We start from the raw sequence: 15026 nt of genomic DNA, 5'->3' as shown, positions 1-15026 counted from the left end.
GTATGAAAGCTCCTTTCCCAAAAGCCCACACATTCAGCTATATGCAGCTAAGTTCTGTTCTCCACTTTAATGATAGCAAATGGTTGTGCCTTTGTTTGAAGCATTGCAGATGTCAGGATCTCATACATCAGATCTCAGGATCTCAGCATAAAGCATTTGTTGGGTTCACTATTAAGTACAAGATTTATTCTCTACTTCAGAATGATTTAAAAGATAACGAGATGTAGAGCCTTTCCCCACTTACCTTAAGCCCCGTGCTACTTGAGGAGAGTAGTGCGGGGTCCCCTGGCACTACCCACGAGAGGGGCAGCGACAGCGCAGATGCCCCGACGCTGACGCTGTCGTGCCCCCTCAGTGCGCGGCATCCCTGGCGCTCTTGCAAAGGGCGCCTTTTGATGACCCTGCGCAGAGCGCGGGGTCGTGGGGACACCCGGGCGCACGGTATAGGGGGGATAGGGGAGAGTGGGGAAACGCCCGTAGTCATATGAATAACCTGTGAGGTGAGAAATATTGTATTCAACATAGTCTGCTCCTCCTGCTGAGGTAGGGCCAAACATGACAAATATGGGACACACTATGTGTTTCATTGATATAAACTATGAAGGGCCACTTGGAGTGCAGAGACACAGGTAGCTTGAGTTAATAGGATTCATCTGGAGTGTATAGGTGATGGCTTATCAATAGTGTCTAATTTCACTGTTTCCATATTTGATGTACAAGTCTCCCTTCCCCTTCATGGGTGAGACCAAGGCTTGTGATGCATGTCATTGCTGATGCTTACTTTTTCAGCCAGTATGAGACTTTTCACTGGTGTATTGCTTAACCCAAAACAGAGCGGCAGAAGTTCCTGTTATTATTCTTTTATCCACAGTAAGGCAAAACATCTGTCCTTGTGCAACACCACCTCTTTCCTTTTCTACTGGAAACATTGTTTTTTGATCTGCCAAAGCCAGATGGAGAGGTTTGTACATCTTGCCATCTTAGTGTCCTTGTCAGGTAAGAAATTAAAGCCCCTTTGGGTTGGTTGACTGGGAGCTTCAGATGTTTGGAACAGATTGTGATGTCATATACAATATGAATGGACCAGAAACTGACTGGACTGTTCTGTATGTATGATTCTGAGGAGAAGAGACAATTGATTCTGCCTAAGCTTAGCTATCTGGATTTAAAGTGTATTTCCAAGCTAATCTCTTACCTTTCTAAGCACTTCTGATATGGTACATCTTGCTTGCTTCTGCTGTGTGCTTGTGACACTATGTAAACTGCATGCTAGAAAATAAAAAAGAGAAGGAGTTTGGATTTGTACCCCACCTTTCTCTCCTGTAAGGAGACTCAAGATGGCTTACAAACTCTTTTCCCTTCCTCTCCTCAAAACAGACACCTTGTGAGGTAAGTGGAGCTGAGAGAGTTCTGAATGAACTGTGACTAGCCCAAGGTCACCCAGCAGGAATGAGTGGGGAAACAAATTTGGTTCACCAGATAAGAATCCACTGCTCATTTGGAGAAGTGGGGAATCAAACCCAGTTCTCCAGATGAGAGTCCACTTGCTCTTAACCACTACACCATGCAGGCACTCTAGGTTATCTCTAGGATAACCTGCTATGGATATTGTGCTTGGAAAATGCTAGGGATATGGTGCATGGTTGAGTAAATGATCACATATCCATTCCAGTCTTAGCATTCTGTTATTCTGTGATCAAGATGTGAGGTTATGAAGACCAGATCCTGCCATCCCAAAGGCAGAGAAGCAATCTCCGGAGGTTTTTTCTGTGCCAGTTCATGCATACATGTCCATCAGGTGATGAGTTGCACATGAGAATGAGCCATCACAGATTAAATATATCAATTATCAACTCAAATATAATAGTTTTCAAGGCAAACAACTCAATAAGCAACTGAAATTCAAGCTAGACATTAAGAGTTGAATTGCCACTATGATTATATACAGTAGAGAGAAGGTTTGAGGCTATCTAAAATGCTGCATCAGTGAAGGTGCTCCCCCCGCCCCCCTCAGGCTGGGAACACTTGCTTTTCTTCCTGTACGAATCCAAGATCAAAATGAACCTCGACAGGAGAAAAATGTCAGAAAAGAAACAGTTTCAAGAAAAAAGCCATGGGTGATAGAGGGAAGCATCAGACTCTCCTGCCTGCCTACTAATAATAAATGTGTGTAATCAGTCACAATGAACTCATGGTGACTCCAGGACCATGGGTTTTCAAGGCAAGAGTTGAACAGAGGTGGTTTGTCACTGCCTTTGTGTAGCAGTCCCAGTCTTTCTTAGAAGGTTTCCATCCAAGGACTAATTATGGCCAACCCCTGCTTAACTTCCAAGCTCTGAAGAGAAAACACAACACACTGAGTTAGTCCATGCTACTGTAATGTCTTGTTTCTCCGAGTCATCAAGTGCTGAACAAAACAAACCAAGGTATTTTTTTTTCATCTTAGCTTCTTGTCTCAGAAATTATTCAGAGGTGGGCATAAGAAGTCCTTTAGTCATGGCATAATGCTTATTGACTCCAAGTTGCTCACAGTCAACAGGTTTACTGTATAGGCTTTAAATAGCCTTGAGAATGGATGAAATATTTAATGAGCACATTTCTGGTTTCCACTATACAAAGCAGCATACATCTTTATTGAAACTGCAAAATCCATATATATAAGTTCAGCTCCTGTTTTCTTGGCCTCTGTGCAGGTCAGAGCAGGAACAAGAGGTATAATATATCAAAATGTCAGCAGAACTGGTTAGAACATATTGGAAAGTATTCTGTAGGATAGAAGTATGATTAATGCTAGATCGTTGGCCAAGGTGTTCTATTTCCTGCCCAGAAAGTAAAAGACAGAGAACTATTCTAAACCCTACTAGACATGACCACACAGTAATCTGCAGCTTTCCCGTAAAAAGCAACATGAGGATGTGAATTTAAGTGGCGGAATTGTGGAGGATGGACTTTTTACCCTGGCCTCTTTATTCCTCAGGGGAGAAGAATGAAATTGCCATCTTATTTTTCTTGTTATGAATGACTCCATGGCCCTTTACTGGCCAGATCTTAGACAGTTTCGCACCTGGATTTTGAGCTAATTGGAGGCAGGAAATCAGATGCCTACTTGGAATCTGCTGCCTGAAACAACTAGTTCAGGTTGCTTTGCCTGTCACCACAAACATTGTTACATTTATTAGAGCTGCCTTCACAGCAGTACACCCTTTCATTTCTTAGCTCAGTTTGAAGTTCAGGCTGTCCCTAGCCAGCATCAACAAAGGCAATATACATGATCGTGGTAGGTTCTAATACAAGCCTCTCTCTCCCAGTTCCATCAATAAAGCCTGTGATGCACCTGATTCATTCTCTACATCCAATGAGATTTTAAGGATTCAAGCTGAACTCTCACAAGAATAATTCATATGTAAATTTCTTGACTTTGATCTGCACCCTGCATTTAAGGTCTCGTCCATTAGTGAGATTCAGCAGGTTCGCACCACTTCGGCAGAACCGGTTGTTAAAATGGTGCTTGTAAACAACCAGTTGTTAAATTATTTGAATCCCACCACTGGTCTCGTCTATTATGTATGTGTATAAGTGTAGACTTTGGACATATGGATCATATAAGCTATAGATTATATGGTTCCAGTACTATGCTCTAGCATGTTTTATTCCCCCATTTTGTAATAACAACTGTTCTCTACTTCCTAGATACCTATGCAGCAAGTAATGTTGCAGTTGTGTATGGGATTGAAGGGGAGTCAGTTTCGATCAACTGCACCTATAATCCCAAAGAGCACCTGTGGAGAGAAAAGAGTTGGTGCAGACACATCAACAGGACAGAGTGTCAGCGTGTTGTCAGTGCTCGACGTTTTTGGATGCCATTCCTCAAGAGGAGAAATGGAACCACTGCCATTGCTGATGACAGTCAGAATGGGATCCTCACAGTAACCATCAGCCCACTAAAGAAGGAAGATGCCGGATTGTATCAGTATAAGACAGATTTCTTGGGGAGCATGAGCACCCTGTGCAAAGTGATGCTGAAGGTTCTACAAGGTAAACCCCTGGTGTCCTGCCTGAGTGTTGTCTTTTAAATACCCAGATTTTTTACAATACACTTCAAGTGCATTGGGCTTACTAGCTACTGCAACTGAAATCACAGTATTGTTTGACAGAGACACGGGAACAGGCAGAAACTGTTATAAAGACTGCCCAGATGATAGGACATAAAAAGTTGGAACAGTGTGTTTTTCCTTCCAAGATAGGCATTTCTATTTCCACAACAATTATACACTTCAAGCTACAGATCAGGGACTGTTAGTCCCAATGTCACGTTTTTTCATCCATCTTTCTATAATTAGTTGTGATAATGGACTGTTTCTTACAATGTCTCAGTGTAATATATTTCATTTCATTTGTTAGATTTATACCCCGATCTCCCCCAAAGGGCTCATATTGTCAAAGGCTTTTACAACCTCAATCAATTGGCTGTTGTAGGTTTCCATGCTGCGTGGCCATCGTCTGGTAGTCTTTGCTTCCAATTTTTAGCCCGCCTCTATGGCTGGCATCTTCAGAGTCATGTCACAGTAAGATGTGTTTCTCTCTATGGCACAGTGTGGAGTGATTGTGGGGTGCAGTACATGTTTTGTCCACCTCCCAGTTGGGGAGGGGGAGTAAAGTAAGGTATATTTGCATGTCTGGGTAGAGTTCATTTGCAGCTGTATTTGCAGTTCACTCCACACTGTGCCACAAGGAAAGAAATACATCTAACTGTGACATGTCCAGGGACGTAGGTATAGATTTTTAATGGGGGGGTTGGGGGGCCACATTCCCACCCGCCCCTAGGGCATGGCCACGCCTCCCCAAGCCCCACCCCCAGCCTAGCGCTTATAAAAGCAGCTCTCCAAGGCCGGGGATGGCAGACTCCCCTACCCTGCCCTACCCTGCCCCCCACCAGCTGGGCTCCCAGCTGGCAGCCAGCAGTTCCTTCTGCCCTCCCCTCTGGGCAGAGGCATAGAGGGAACATGGAGCCCAGTGCAAAATCTGAGTCCCCCCCCCCCATGCAGCCGCTGTGATGCTGGAATCCACCCCCAAACACAGGAGCTTTACGAGGCAAACTGGAGCCCTGGGCAAAACCTGAGTTGGATGCCCCCCCCCCAATGGGCAGCCATCCCACCAGGATCAAAAAAATTTGCAGCAGGTCATTGGTGCCTGCAGGGTGTGAATTTTTAAACGTATCGGCACCAGAATTTCAGCGTATCATCAAGAGACTGTCCTGATGCTACCCCCCAAGTTTGGTGCAGTTTGGTTCAGGGGGGGCAAAGTTATGGACCCTTACAAGGGTAGCCCCCATCTCCTTAGCTCCCATTGGAAAGAATGGAGGATGGGGCACCCCCTTTGAGTGTCCATAACTTTGGGCCCCCCGACCCAAACTGCACCAAACCTGGGGGGTATTATCAGGGCAATCTCCTGATGAGACCCTGAAAGTTTTGAGACTGTGCCTTCAGAAAATTGCCCCCCCCCCCCAGCCTGCATCCCCCATTGACAGAAATGCGAAAAACTCACTCCAGAACAAAGATTCTTGGGCAAATTTCTGGGATGTTTCTGCAGGGGGCGCATTTTTGGATGTATTGGCACCAAGATTTCAGGGTATCTGGAGACTGTCCTGAAGGCACCCCCCAGGTTTGGTGAAGTTTGGTTCAGGGTGTCCAAAGTTGTGGACCCTCAAAAGTGTAGCCCCCATCTATTAGCTCCCATTGGAAACAATGGAGGATGGGGCACCCCCTTTGGGAGTCCATAGCTTTGTTCCCCCTGGACCAAACTTCACAAAACCTGGGTGGTATCAGTAAGAGACTCTCCTGATGATACCTCCCAGGTTTGGTGAAGTTTGGTTCAGGGTGTCCAAAGTTATGGACCATCAAAGGTGAAGCCCCCATCTTCTATTAGCTCCCACTGGAAACAATGGAGGATGGGGGCACCCCCTTTGGGAGTCCATAACTTTAGACCCCCTGAACCATCAGGAGAGTCTCCCAAACAATCCCTGAAGGTTTGGGGCTACTAGCCTAAACAATACGCCCCCTGCAGCCCAAAAACCAAAAACCACTAAAATGTTTTAAAAATTCACAAACGGAGGGGCGGAGCTTCAGACATGAATGGGGGGGTTGAACCCGAGAAAACCCCCCCCCTTACCTACGTCCTTGGACATGTCTTTGAAGACACTAGCTATAGATGCGGGTGAAACAGTAGGGGCAAAACTACCCGACCACAACCACACAGCTTGTAAAACTCCCAACAACCTGTCTCAGTGTAACAGTCTTTGGCCACTAAAGTGCTGTGTTTCTATCAGCAGGCACATGGAAGACTGAGGCACCAGAGGAGCCCAGAGCAGAACACAGCATCTCCAGGTAAATTATACATTTTCAGCCAGTACTTTGCACCAGTGCTTGTGGGATGTACCCTAACATCCAAATGCTGACAAGGGACAAGCTCATAGAAAATAATTTAAAGTAGTGTTTGCAATGAAGGGTGATAATGGTCCTGATCCATGGCCTAACAGTGCAATTGTAAGCAGAGTTATACCCTTTCAAGAACTTAGAGGGATTTTATTCTGCTTTCAGTTGGTACCGTTAGAGTGTTAGACAAATCACACACTCTCCATCTTGCCTTTGCTCCAGAGCCCCATAGCATACAAATTCTTTGTGCTGTGGCTTAGTTTCATTGGTAGCTACCAGTTATAAGAGACATCGCTAATTTTCTCACACAGGTGAGTTACTGGCAAAGCTTTAATGTCATATTCTATCCCAGAAGACAGAATCATTTGACTAGAGCACCTGGCATCTCCAGCAAGGAATGCAGGTAGCAGGCTGCAGAAAATTTCTGCCTGAAATCTTTTACAGCCACTGACAGGAAGAGTATTACTGGAGCAAATGAACCAGAAAGGGTAGATCGGTCACTAAGAGTACTATTGGACTAGACAAACTAGTCCTTTTAAGAAAACTTTCATATATTCATATTAAATTGGTTGTAAATGCAGGCCATATTGTATTGTCGAAGGCTTTCACGGCCGGATTCAACTGGTTCTGGTGGGTTTTCCAGGCTGTGTGGCCAGCAGTGGCGTATCTGCCTAGGGATAAGGGGTACCCCTTGTCCCCGGGCGCCACTCTTCAGGTATGGGGGGGGGATGTTGCACCCGAAAAAAGGGTGGCAGTTAAAAAAGCAGATCTCAAATCATGCATGATTCAGGCTTCTTCAGACCTGCTGCCAACGCTGCTACTTCACAGCTTCACAGTTTCTCGTGGAGTTCTGAGGCAGCAGGAATTTTTCAGTTTCGGGTCTAGTAGACCTGAACATGTTTGAAAAGCCTGAAAAAGTCAATATTAGGAATTGGTTTTGGGAAGCAGTTTCACAAATTTTAGGGAATATTAAACTCAAACCCAGAAATACTGATAAAACACTAGGCCTACCCATAGTTTAGTATCCTTTTGCCCATACTGGACAGTATTATCCACTCTAATGGGCAGCAATTTGGGAGGAGTCTCAGGTTGAGAATGTTCTGCATCTTTTTAACAGAAGGGAGGAGTTGAATCTGGGACATTGTTCATGCAAAGCAAATTTTCTACCACTGAGTTGTGACCTGCCCACTCTTAAAACTAGTTAATTACTAAAGCCTCAAGCTCCACAGGTTAAGTTTTGCCCAAGATGCATGCATGCATAATATGGAAGCCGAAAAAGCAGTCTTCATGCTAAGTTTGTGCCAGTTGTCAAATATTGCCATACAATGCTATGCCTGTGCCAGTTCTACAAATATCTGAAGAGTCAAAGGCCTATCAAAGGATTTTTTTAAAAAACCCACATGACTAGATTGTAGCAGACTGGAGGTACCTGAGTACTTCCGATCACTGAAATTAAATTTATTGCCATACTCTGATAAACTTATAAATCCCAGAGTTACCCTGATCGTCATCCTTTTCTGTGCTGCAGGAAGGGGGTGGAATTAGTTCTGGGTCTCCTTAGGGACTTTCACTTCATCTTCTATTCGTCTTAACTGCAGCATTTCACCAGGAATATATACAAGATTATTCTGACAGAAATTACCAAATTTTATTGTAGCTCCCACATGTGCTATCAAATCACAACAAGTGGGTATAAGTACAACTGCTGCAATAGGATTTAATAGATTGCCCTGCAAGGGCTCTCCAGCTGTGCCATTTCAGAGGGTAGCACAACTTTTATGTGCATTGTCAAGTGCCCAGATAGACAGGATACAGCACAAAAACAAACCAGGTCTCACTGAATCTTTATAAAGCAGAAGAGTATGGGTGGCACAGGAGGAAAAGTATTAATTCATCCTGTGTCCATGTTTTTGTCCTGGCAGAGATTATTTCTGATCACAGACCACCAGAAGGAAAACAGCTTTAAAAAACATTTTCAGAATTAATAGCAAGGGTGGGGAAGGGTTTGTCTATGTAAGGATTTGGCAGCAACCCACTCTGGCACTCACATTTGGATCAGAAACCAGTCTATTTATAGTTTCTGCAAAAAGATTTTGGACCCTTTTCCGTTCTCCAGCATGAACTGCAAACTCTTGGCAGTAAAAGAGATTGTATTCTTGCCACAAATAATGATGAGCAAATATAACCTGACAGGAGCAACATTTTCAAAACATAATGAACTGTGAACAAAGGAAGAGCCGTGATTCTCTTTCTGCAGACGAGGTTTTTGTGACTGTTGTTTATGTGAAGGCAACTCTGGACAAGAAGACTAGGAGGCAGATCATTAGATCCTCAGTGTATGCAACAGATAGGATTAAATCAAAGGAACTGCACTCATGTATCCTGGGTAGAAAAACAGGCTGTTATATAAGGTCAACGTCTGTTGGCTTTTAAAATGGAGTGTAAACATTTAAAATGGCAGCAACCATATCGAGCAAACTTAGGTTGTCTATTGAAAACTATTTCCCCTCTTCATTTTAAAAATCTTTTCACACTAATTCTCTGCTTCGTATTAACCTGCATTTGTGATTTTCCAAAGGACCTTAGGAAATTCTGGAGCCAATCTCCATTACCTTGTGGCTGGATTCCTGGGTTTCAAATGCCTGGTTGTCATATTCCTTTTGATTATTGCCTGGAGTCAGAGGAACAGAAGGTTGGAGGATGGCAGCAGAAGAGAAAATGAACATCAACTCCTCTCAATCACAGGTGGCATCACTACTACAGGTAGCAGCAGTAGAGGATGGAGATTGTGCTGCCTCAAGCATTTTGCAGCCTTAGACAGAACAGGACCTAGGCTAGGTAGACAATGTTTTGTAGCAATCTAGAAAAACCAGATCAGGGCATCCCCACCCAAGCTAATAATGTTCCCATATCCTCCTTCAATATCACAGGTCACTCTGGGGTTCATATTTAGTTTGCAGAAGAATTGAAAATAATAAAAGTAGCATGAGAGCACAGACCGTATATTGCATTCAGCAGAAGGAGTGCTTCTTGACTTGTAACAGGGGTACCAGGAAGAGTCCCTGAATTTAGTGTGGCCCAAAACTCCTCCCATAGGATTCTGGGACACATTTCCAGTCACTTTAAGAACCGACCCCACTTGACGCAGTTTGCACACAGATTACTGAATTGTTTTCATAATCTTTGGCTTCTTCTGAATTATGCCACTACAGGAAGCCACCTATTCTATCTACACTGTAGAGCCAGCCATGAATGTGGAAATATTTGTACAATAAACCCATGTTCTTCCCCACATCATTCTGCACATTTCAATCTTATAAATAAGAGTAGCCAACTCTAGGTTGGAAAATACCTGGAGATTCGGGGGGGGGGGGAGCCTGGAGAGCCAGGGTTGTGGAGAGGAAGGGGGCAGAATGCCATAGAGTTCATCCTTCAAAACAGCCAGCTTTTCCATGGGAACTCAACAGTGGTGGGATCCAAAAGTTTTAATAACAGGTTCCGATGGTGGTGGGATTCAAACAGTGGCGCCGCCGCACACACGCGCCTCCAGTCCCTATTGGGCAGGGAGGTTGCTTTAGTAACCCCTTCTCGGCACTCAGCAAAAATTAGTAACCACTTCTAGAGAAGTGGTGAGAACTGGTTGGATCCCACCTCTGGAACTCAACTTTCTGGTTGGAGATTATGTGTAATTCCAAGGGATCTCTAAGCCCCACCAGCCGGTTAGCAACCCAACTTGCAAAAATGCTCAGAATGCTTGTGAAACAGTGGCCATTTCTGCACAAGTCACTAAAAATGTTTGCAGAACATTTGCACAATGTTTTCAGTTCCCCCCCTGCCCCCTGGTTTGTTCTCACTCACCCTCTCAAAACACTTCCTGGCCGTCATGTTGAGATGCTTCCATTTTATTTTGACTTCTATGTAGATCCAATGCTTCAAGGCTTCAGAGCAGGGATAGGGAACCTGCGGCTCTCCAGATGTTCAGGAACTACAATTCCCATCAGCCTCTGTCAGCATGGCCAATTGGCCATGTTGGTAGGGGCTGATGGGAATTGTAGTTCTGAACATCTGGAGAGCCGCAGGTTCCCTACCCCTCCTTCAGAGTCTCGTGCTTCAATTCTGCATAGGTTGTGCCTTTGTAGCTTCAAAGATATCACCCACCAAAACAAAACAAAAAAACCTGAGCTGTTGAAGCAAGCTCCGAAAATGGTGCCAAGGAGGAAGTCCAGGGACTGCAGAGAGGCATGGAAAATGTTTTGAAGGCATACACACAGCAAGTCAAAACATTTTGAAAATGTCTCAACAAAAGAAGGATGCAGTTAAAACGTTTTGAGGCTGGAAATAAAACATTTTGGGCTAAAAACTTGTGGAACTCCTTGAAGGAAACATGTTATTTCCTGCCTCAAAACAGGGCCAGTCTGTCCCCCCTGTCTTCAGGTCCGAGGAATAGGAAGGGGAAATGCCATGGGCTTGCGCATCATGGGGTCTTCAATTATACATTTGTAGGAGAGGTGGGTTTCTTTCGCTTTGTTTCTAAGCCTTTTGCATATATTGCTATTTCATTTTTCAAATGTTTGTCCATGGTTATGTTAGAACCTCATTTTGTTTAAAAAGAAAAATTCTGTTGTATTTATTTCACTGTTTTGTTTTATAACTTGGATGATTCTTTCTGTTTCTAGCTTAACAGGAAAAGATCGTTGTAACTAGATGTGTCGGAAGAAAGACAAAAAAACAAACAAAGAAGAATTCATTGATAGGTGCATGGAAGTGGCTACAGCAGATACAGACAGCATAAGAAAGACCTGCTTGCTTTATCATTTCACTTCATGTCCAACTCAAAGATTGTTGCATTTCACTTGCAAAGCCAAGTTTTGCTGCAAGACAGACGGAGACAACTGCTCTGCTATCAGCCAAAAAAAGAGATGTGGCATATAGGGGCACATTTAACCATACTACACTGGGAGCAATTGAGCGAGTATAATAACTGTGAGGGATTTCCTTTCTAACTCTTTTGCAAAGTGTATCTAATAATAGATGTGTGGAAATGCTTATTGGTGGATTGGAGACAAAAAGACTTATTAGGAAGTACCTTGGAGAGAAGGCATGCTTTGGTTATTTTTATATAATTAAAATACTATATAAACTGTGTATAAAGTAGCTTTTTCAAACATCTAAATAGTACAGGAAGCACATCAAATGCTTTCACAGGGTAAGCATAATAACTTATTCACATGTCTAAATAGACCTAGATTGCTTGGGTTGCCCCCTCTTGCCTCAAGACACCAGGCATTACTCCTTAAATCTACTATTGAAGCAGAAGAGAAAGCAGTAGACCTGTCTCTTCTCCAGCTCATCTTCCCTATTCCCCCTGCAGACCTATCATCCATTCCTTCTTCTGTAGCTGATAAGGCAACAGGTCTCCAGCTGTGCCACACAGCAGGTAAGAATCACATTTGGAGTGTGGAGAGAATGTGGAACTGTAGCAGTAGCAAAGGTACTATTTTTTTTCTTACAGAATTTGCAAGTTGAATGTGAAATTACAGACCTGTTGTTTAGATTATCTTTTGTCTCAGAAAGTTACTTGGAACAATTACAGAAAAAGACTTGATAAATAGCTTATTAGGAGTTGTGATTGTGATCTTGGTGTCTCAGATGATCTTATATGACCTTGCTAATCTTATTTAGAGTAATCAATCAGATATTTAGAAATAATCACATGATTGTGTGAATCAAACATGAAGAAAGACAAGACCAATCATGTTTTCTATTAATAAGCCCTCCTGAAAGAAGCAAATCAGATTTCTCTGGCTAGAAGACTCAGAAGCAGAGGTGAGCTCTCTTGATGAGAAATTGAGTACTTGGGGCTTTTTTGATAAACCCTGAAAGCAGAGACAAAAGCTAAAACCTGATTTTAAAAAACAACAACTATCAGTTTCATTTCTTTGATGTGATTTGATACCCCACTCTCCCTGGCCTAGTAATGCTAGGAGGCTGGTATTGTTAGCATGCATTTCCACAGTTTCTGTAGGATTAATTCTCTTATGTCTATTTTCTGAATATGTCTTTATTTTCTTCTGTCTTGCTCAATAAAATGAATCTTTGTTTAATTAAAAAATATACAAGTTTCTAGTTTGGTTGCTAGATCACTCCAAAGAGAAAGAAACGAACTCATATCGAAAAGTTTATTTTTGTATTATTAAGAGTTAGAACCAGTTTGTCTAATAACCACAGGGAACGTTGTATTGTCGAAGGCTTTCATGGCAGGAACACAGCCGTACAACCCAGAAAACCCACAACACCTCGGGGAACTTTGTGGCTGATCAGTGTTTCGCTAAGCAAGCTTTGAAAAATTATTCAGTGCAAGTCACTGGGCTGGGGAAAACTCACACTATAGAACCATGGCTGTCTGTTGTTGTTGCTGCTCTTCTTACTTCAACTGCAGATTTGAAGGGGCAGGACTTCCAGCTTTTGGCATACACAGTGAGAACCCTAATTATCAATGAGAAATTGTAGTTTGGGTAAAACATGGTTCCTTTTTCTTCATGTGTATGTAGGTTCGTGCATTTGCACTAGAGACAAATGTGTCTCCTTATTGATTAAACTTCTGTACACCCTGGAAAGGAAGATAGAATAATATAAACTCTTGCAACTCACACTACTTTTTAAAAATCTGACATTACTAAAATTAAAAAAATTGGGCTGAGTTACCAGGGAAATGTTGCAGAAAAGGAGAATTGTACTGGTAAGTTGGGAAAGTTGTAGCCTATGGCCTGTGTAACAGTTTTGCAGAACTACTGAAACCCTTTAATAAATTTTATAATACAGGCCTTGCACCCAGTCTAGGAAGCCTAAAATGCAAATTTCTTTGAGTTTCAGGAAACAAAAGTTCACACAGTAGACAGAATTTCACACAGTAGACAGAATTATTGCTGAGGAATGCTTGAAACTATATTCTTAACTGTGTGCAAATAGAACTGCTGAACAAGCATTAGGCCTCAGGAAGTCTGATTCCAATTCAGTTTTTTTTTAAGTTTACTTGTGCAACCAGGAAATCAGTAGGCTACTAAAATAGAACAACCATGATGGAACTCTTTGCTGTGGTCTATCTTTACCCGATTTGCAGCATCATCTCTCTGGCCAGTGACTCCTACGTATCTTAAGCAATGGAACTAACTTTTTCTTGGGTAAAAAATTTTCTGCACAATGAAAAACTTGGTCATTGGGTATTTTCTCTTGATACAGCAGTGCAACATCAAAAAAGCCCAATGGAAAAATCGGGTTCCAGATGTTTACTACATTCTAAGGATGGATTCTGATGAGATTTACCATAGCCAAGCTACTTTTTTCTTAATCTCACTACCTGATTGAGGATCACTTTGCCAAACTACACGTGGGATATAACTTCACATTCATTGATCAAGTTGTTGGGCATCAATACTAAAACACTGTTGCGAGATGAAAGGAGACTGAGACTGCAGGGAGGATTCTCAACCAGCCCATAACGTTTCCCTTAGAGTTCGCCACCTCCCCACAAAATACCATATGGGTGGGGTTTTTTAAAAAACACACAATTTTGCTACCCTAAAGGCAGAATACAACTATGAAAGAGTCTCAAAGGTTCAAATATGCCAAATCCATATAGTTTCATGGTTCCTCCATCATCATCATCATCATTGACCAGTAAGATCCAAAAGAATTAAAATAATAAAATTTACAGATATTACAAATATACAGATTAAAACAGTTAACAAAATGCAGATAATAGGCCTCAGGAACTCAGAACATCAGCTCAAGATAATGAGTGGAATGTCAGTCTAATAATAATTAATAATAAGGATTAGCTGGCAGAGCCAGTAGTGCTCTGTCGGGCCTTACTGATTTTACTTGATATCCAGGCAAACTTGGCAACAGAATACGTTAGATTTTTATTGGTACCTGATAACAGTATTTTAACCTTTTCTTTCTTAGCCAAAGGAGAGTTTGTCTGGTCAAAGGACAGAAGCATCCAACATATCTAATCATAGTATGAGCATTCAAATAATATATGTTCCGAGTTTTCAACACCTCCTATTTGACAACTGGAAATTCTACCCTCAGTTGGTACTTTGTTATAAATCCCGTTGGTATAGTTAGACGAAAGGGCGTTGTAACGGAGTAGGCTGTAGGCTCTTCGATAGTTAACGTTAAACAAAGAAGTAAGATAAGGCATTATTGAAAGTTTATTCAGCATTATTTTACTGAAAATTGGGTGTTTAAGTTTATTAGGTTCGTGTTGCCTCTCGACATCTATGATTCTAAGTTTAACAAGATCCCTAGCTCTATCATAATTCATGCTGGTAATTAGTTGTTGAGAGAGTCCATAATGTGATAGTTTCCGTAAAACTGCTCTAAGCCACGGGGGAACAAATATGTCAGACAAGACAAGTCTTGCAAGACCCCTCTGGCAATAGCATAGCCTGAGCCAATATAGTATAGAGAGTGTCCATAGTTTTGCTTGTACTGAAATTAGGCCAGTCTCTATATGCAATGCAGCGTTCAAAATGTTGTTTGGGAGCTGTAGGATGGACCTCAAGAATTTTGACTGAGGACGCTCAAGAT

General features: G+C 42.4%; 1 protein-coding gene across 3 annotated transcripts; it reads left to right on the top strand.

Annotated features, from left to right (window-relative positions):
- Positions 1–855: 855 nt before the first annotated feature.
- Positions 856–12543, top strand: NCR2 (natural cytotoxicity triggering receptor 2). Of its 3 annotated transcripts, none has more exons than XM_048497726.1 (5): positions 856–996; positions 3691–4035; positions 6329–6383; positions 9010–9194; positions 11108–12543. In XM_048497726.1, exons 1-5 carry the CDS (start codon positions 954–956, stop codon positions 11110–11112), a joined length of 633 nt encoding a protein of 210 aa, XP_048353683.1. In that variant the 5' UTR covers positions 856–953; the 3' UTR covers positions 11113–12543. The 3 variants fall into 3 exon arrangements, with proteins under 3 accessions (XP_048353683.1, XP_048353684.1, XP_048353682.1); XM_048497727.1 differs by having other exon boundaries at positions 6326–6383; positions 9010–9176; XM_048497725.1 differs by having other exon boundaries at positions 6326–6383.
- Positions 12544–15026: the final 2483 nt, after the last annotated feature.

The sequence above is a fragment of the Sphaerodactylus townsendi genome, linkage group LG05, assembly GCF_021028975.2.
Source record: "Sphaerodactylus townsendi isolate TG3544 linkage group LG05, MPM_Stown_v2.3, whole genome shotgun sequence".
Classification (NCBI taxonomy): domain Eukaryota; kingdom Metazoa; phylum Chordata; class Lepidosauria; order Squamata; family Sphaerodactylidae; genus Sphaerodactylus; species Sphaerodactylus townsendi.
The sequence above is the reverse complement of the archived record's forward strand: the minus strand, read 5'-3'. Positions and strand labels throughout refer to the sequence as shown.

What these genes read in the sequence shown, in the direction of transcription:
- NCR2 (XM_048497725.1), top strand. Translation starts at nt 954, where the DNA reads ATGGAGAGGTTTGTACATCTTGCCATCTTAGTGTCCTTGTCAG. An exon ending in CATCTTAGTGTCCTTGTCAG is followed by an intron (nt 997 to 3,690) that starts GTAAGAAATTAA and finishes TCTACTTCCTAG; the next exon opens with ATACCTATGCAGCAAGTAAT. An exon ending in GCAGAACACAGCATCTCCAG is followed by an intron (nt 6,384 to 9,009) that starts GTAAATTATACA and finishes GATTTTCCAAAG; the next exon opens with GACCTTAGGAAATTCTGGAG.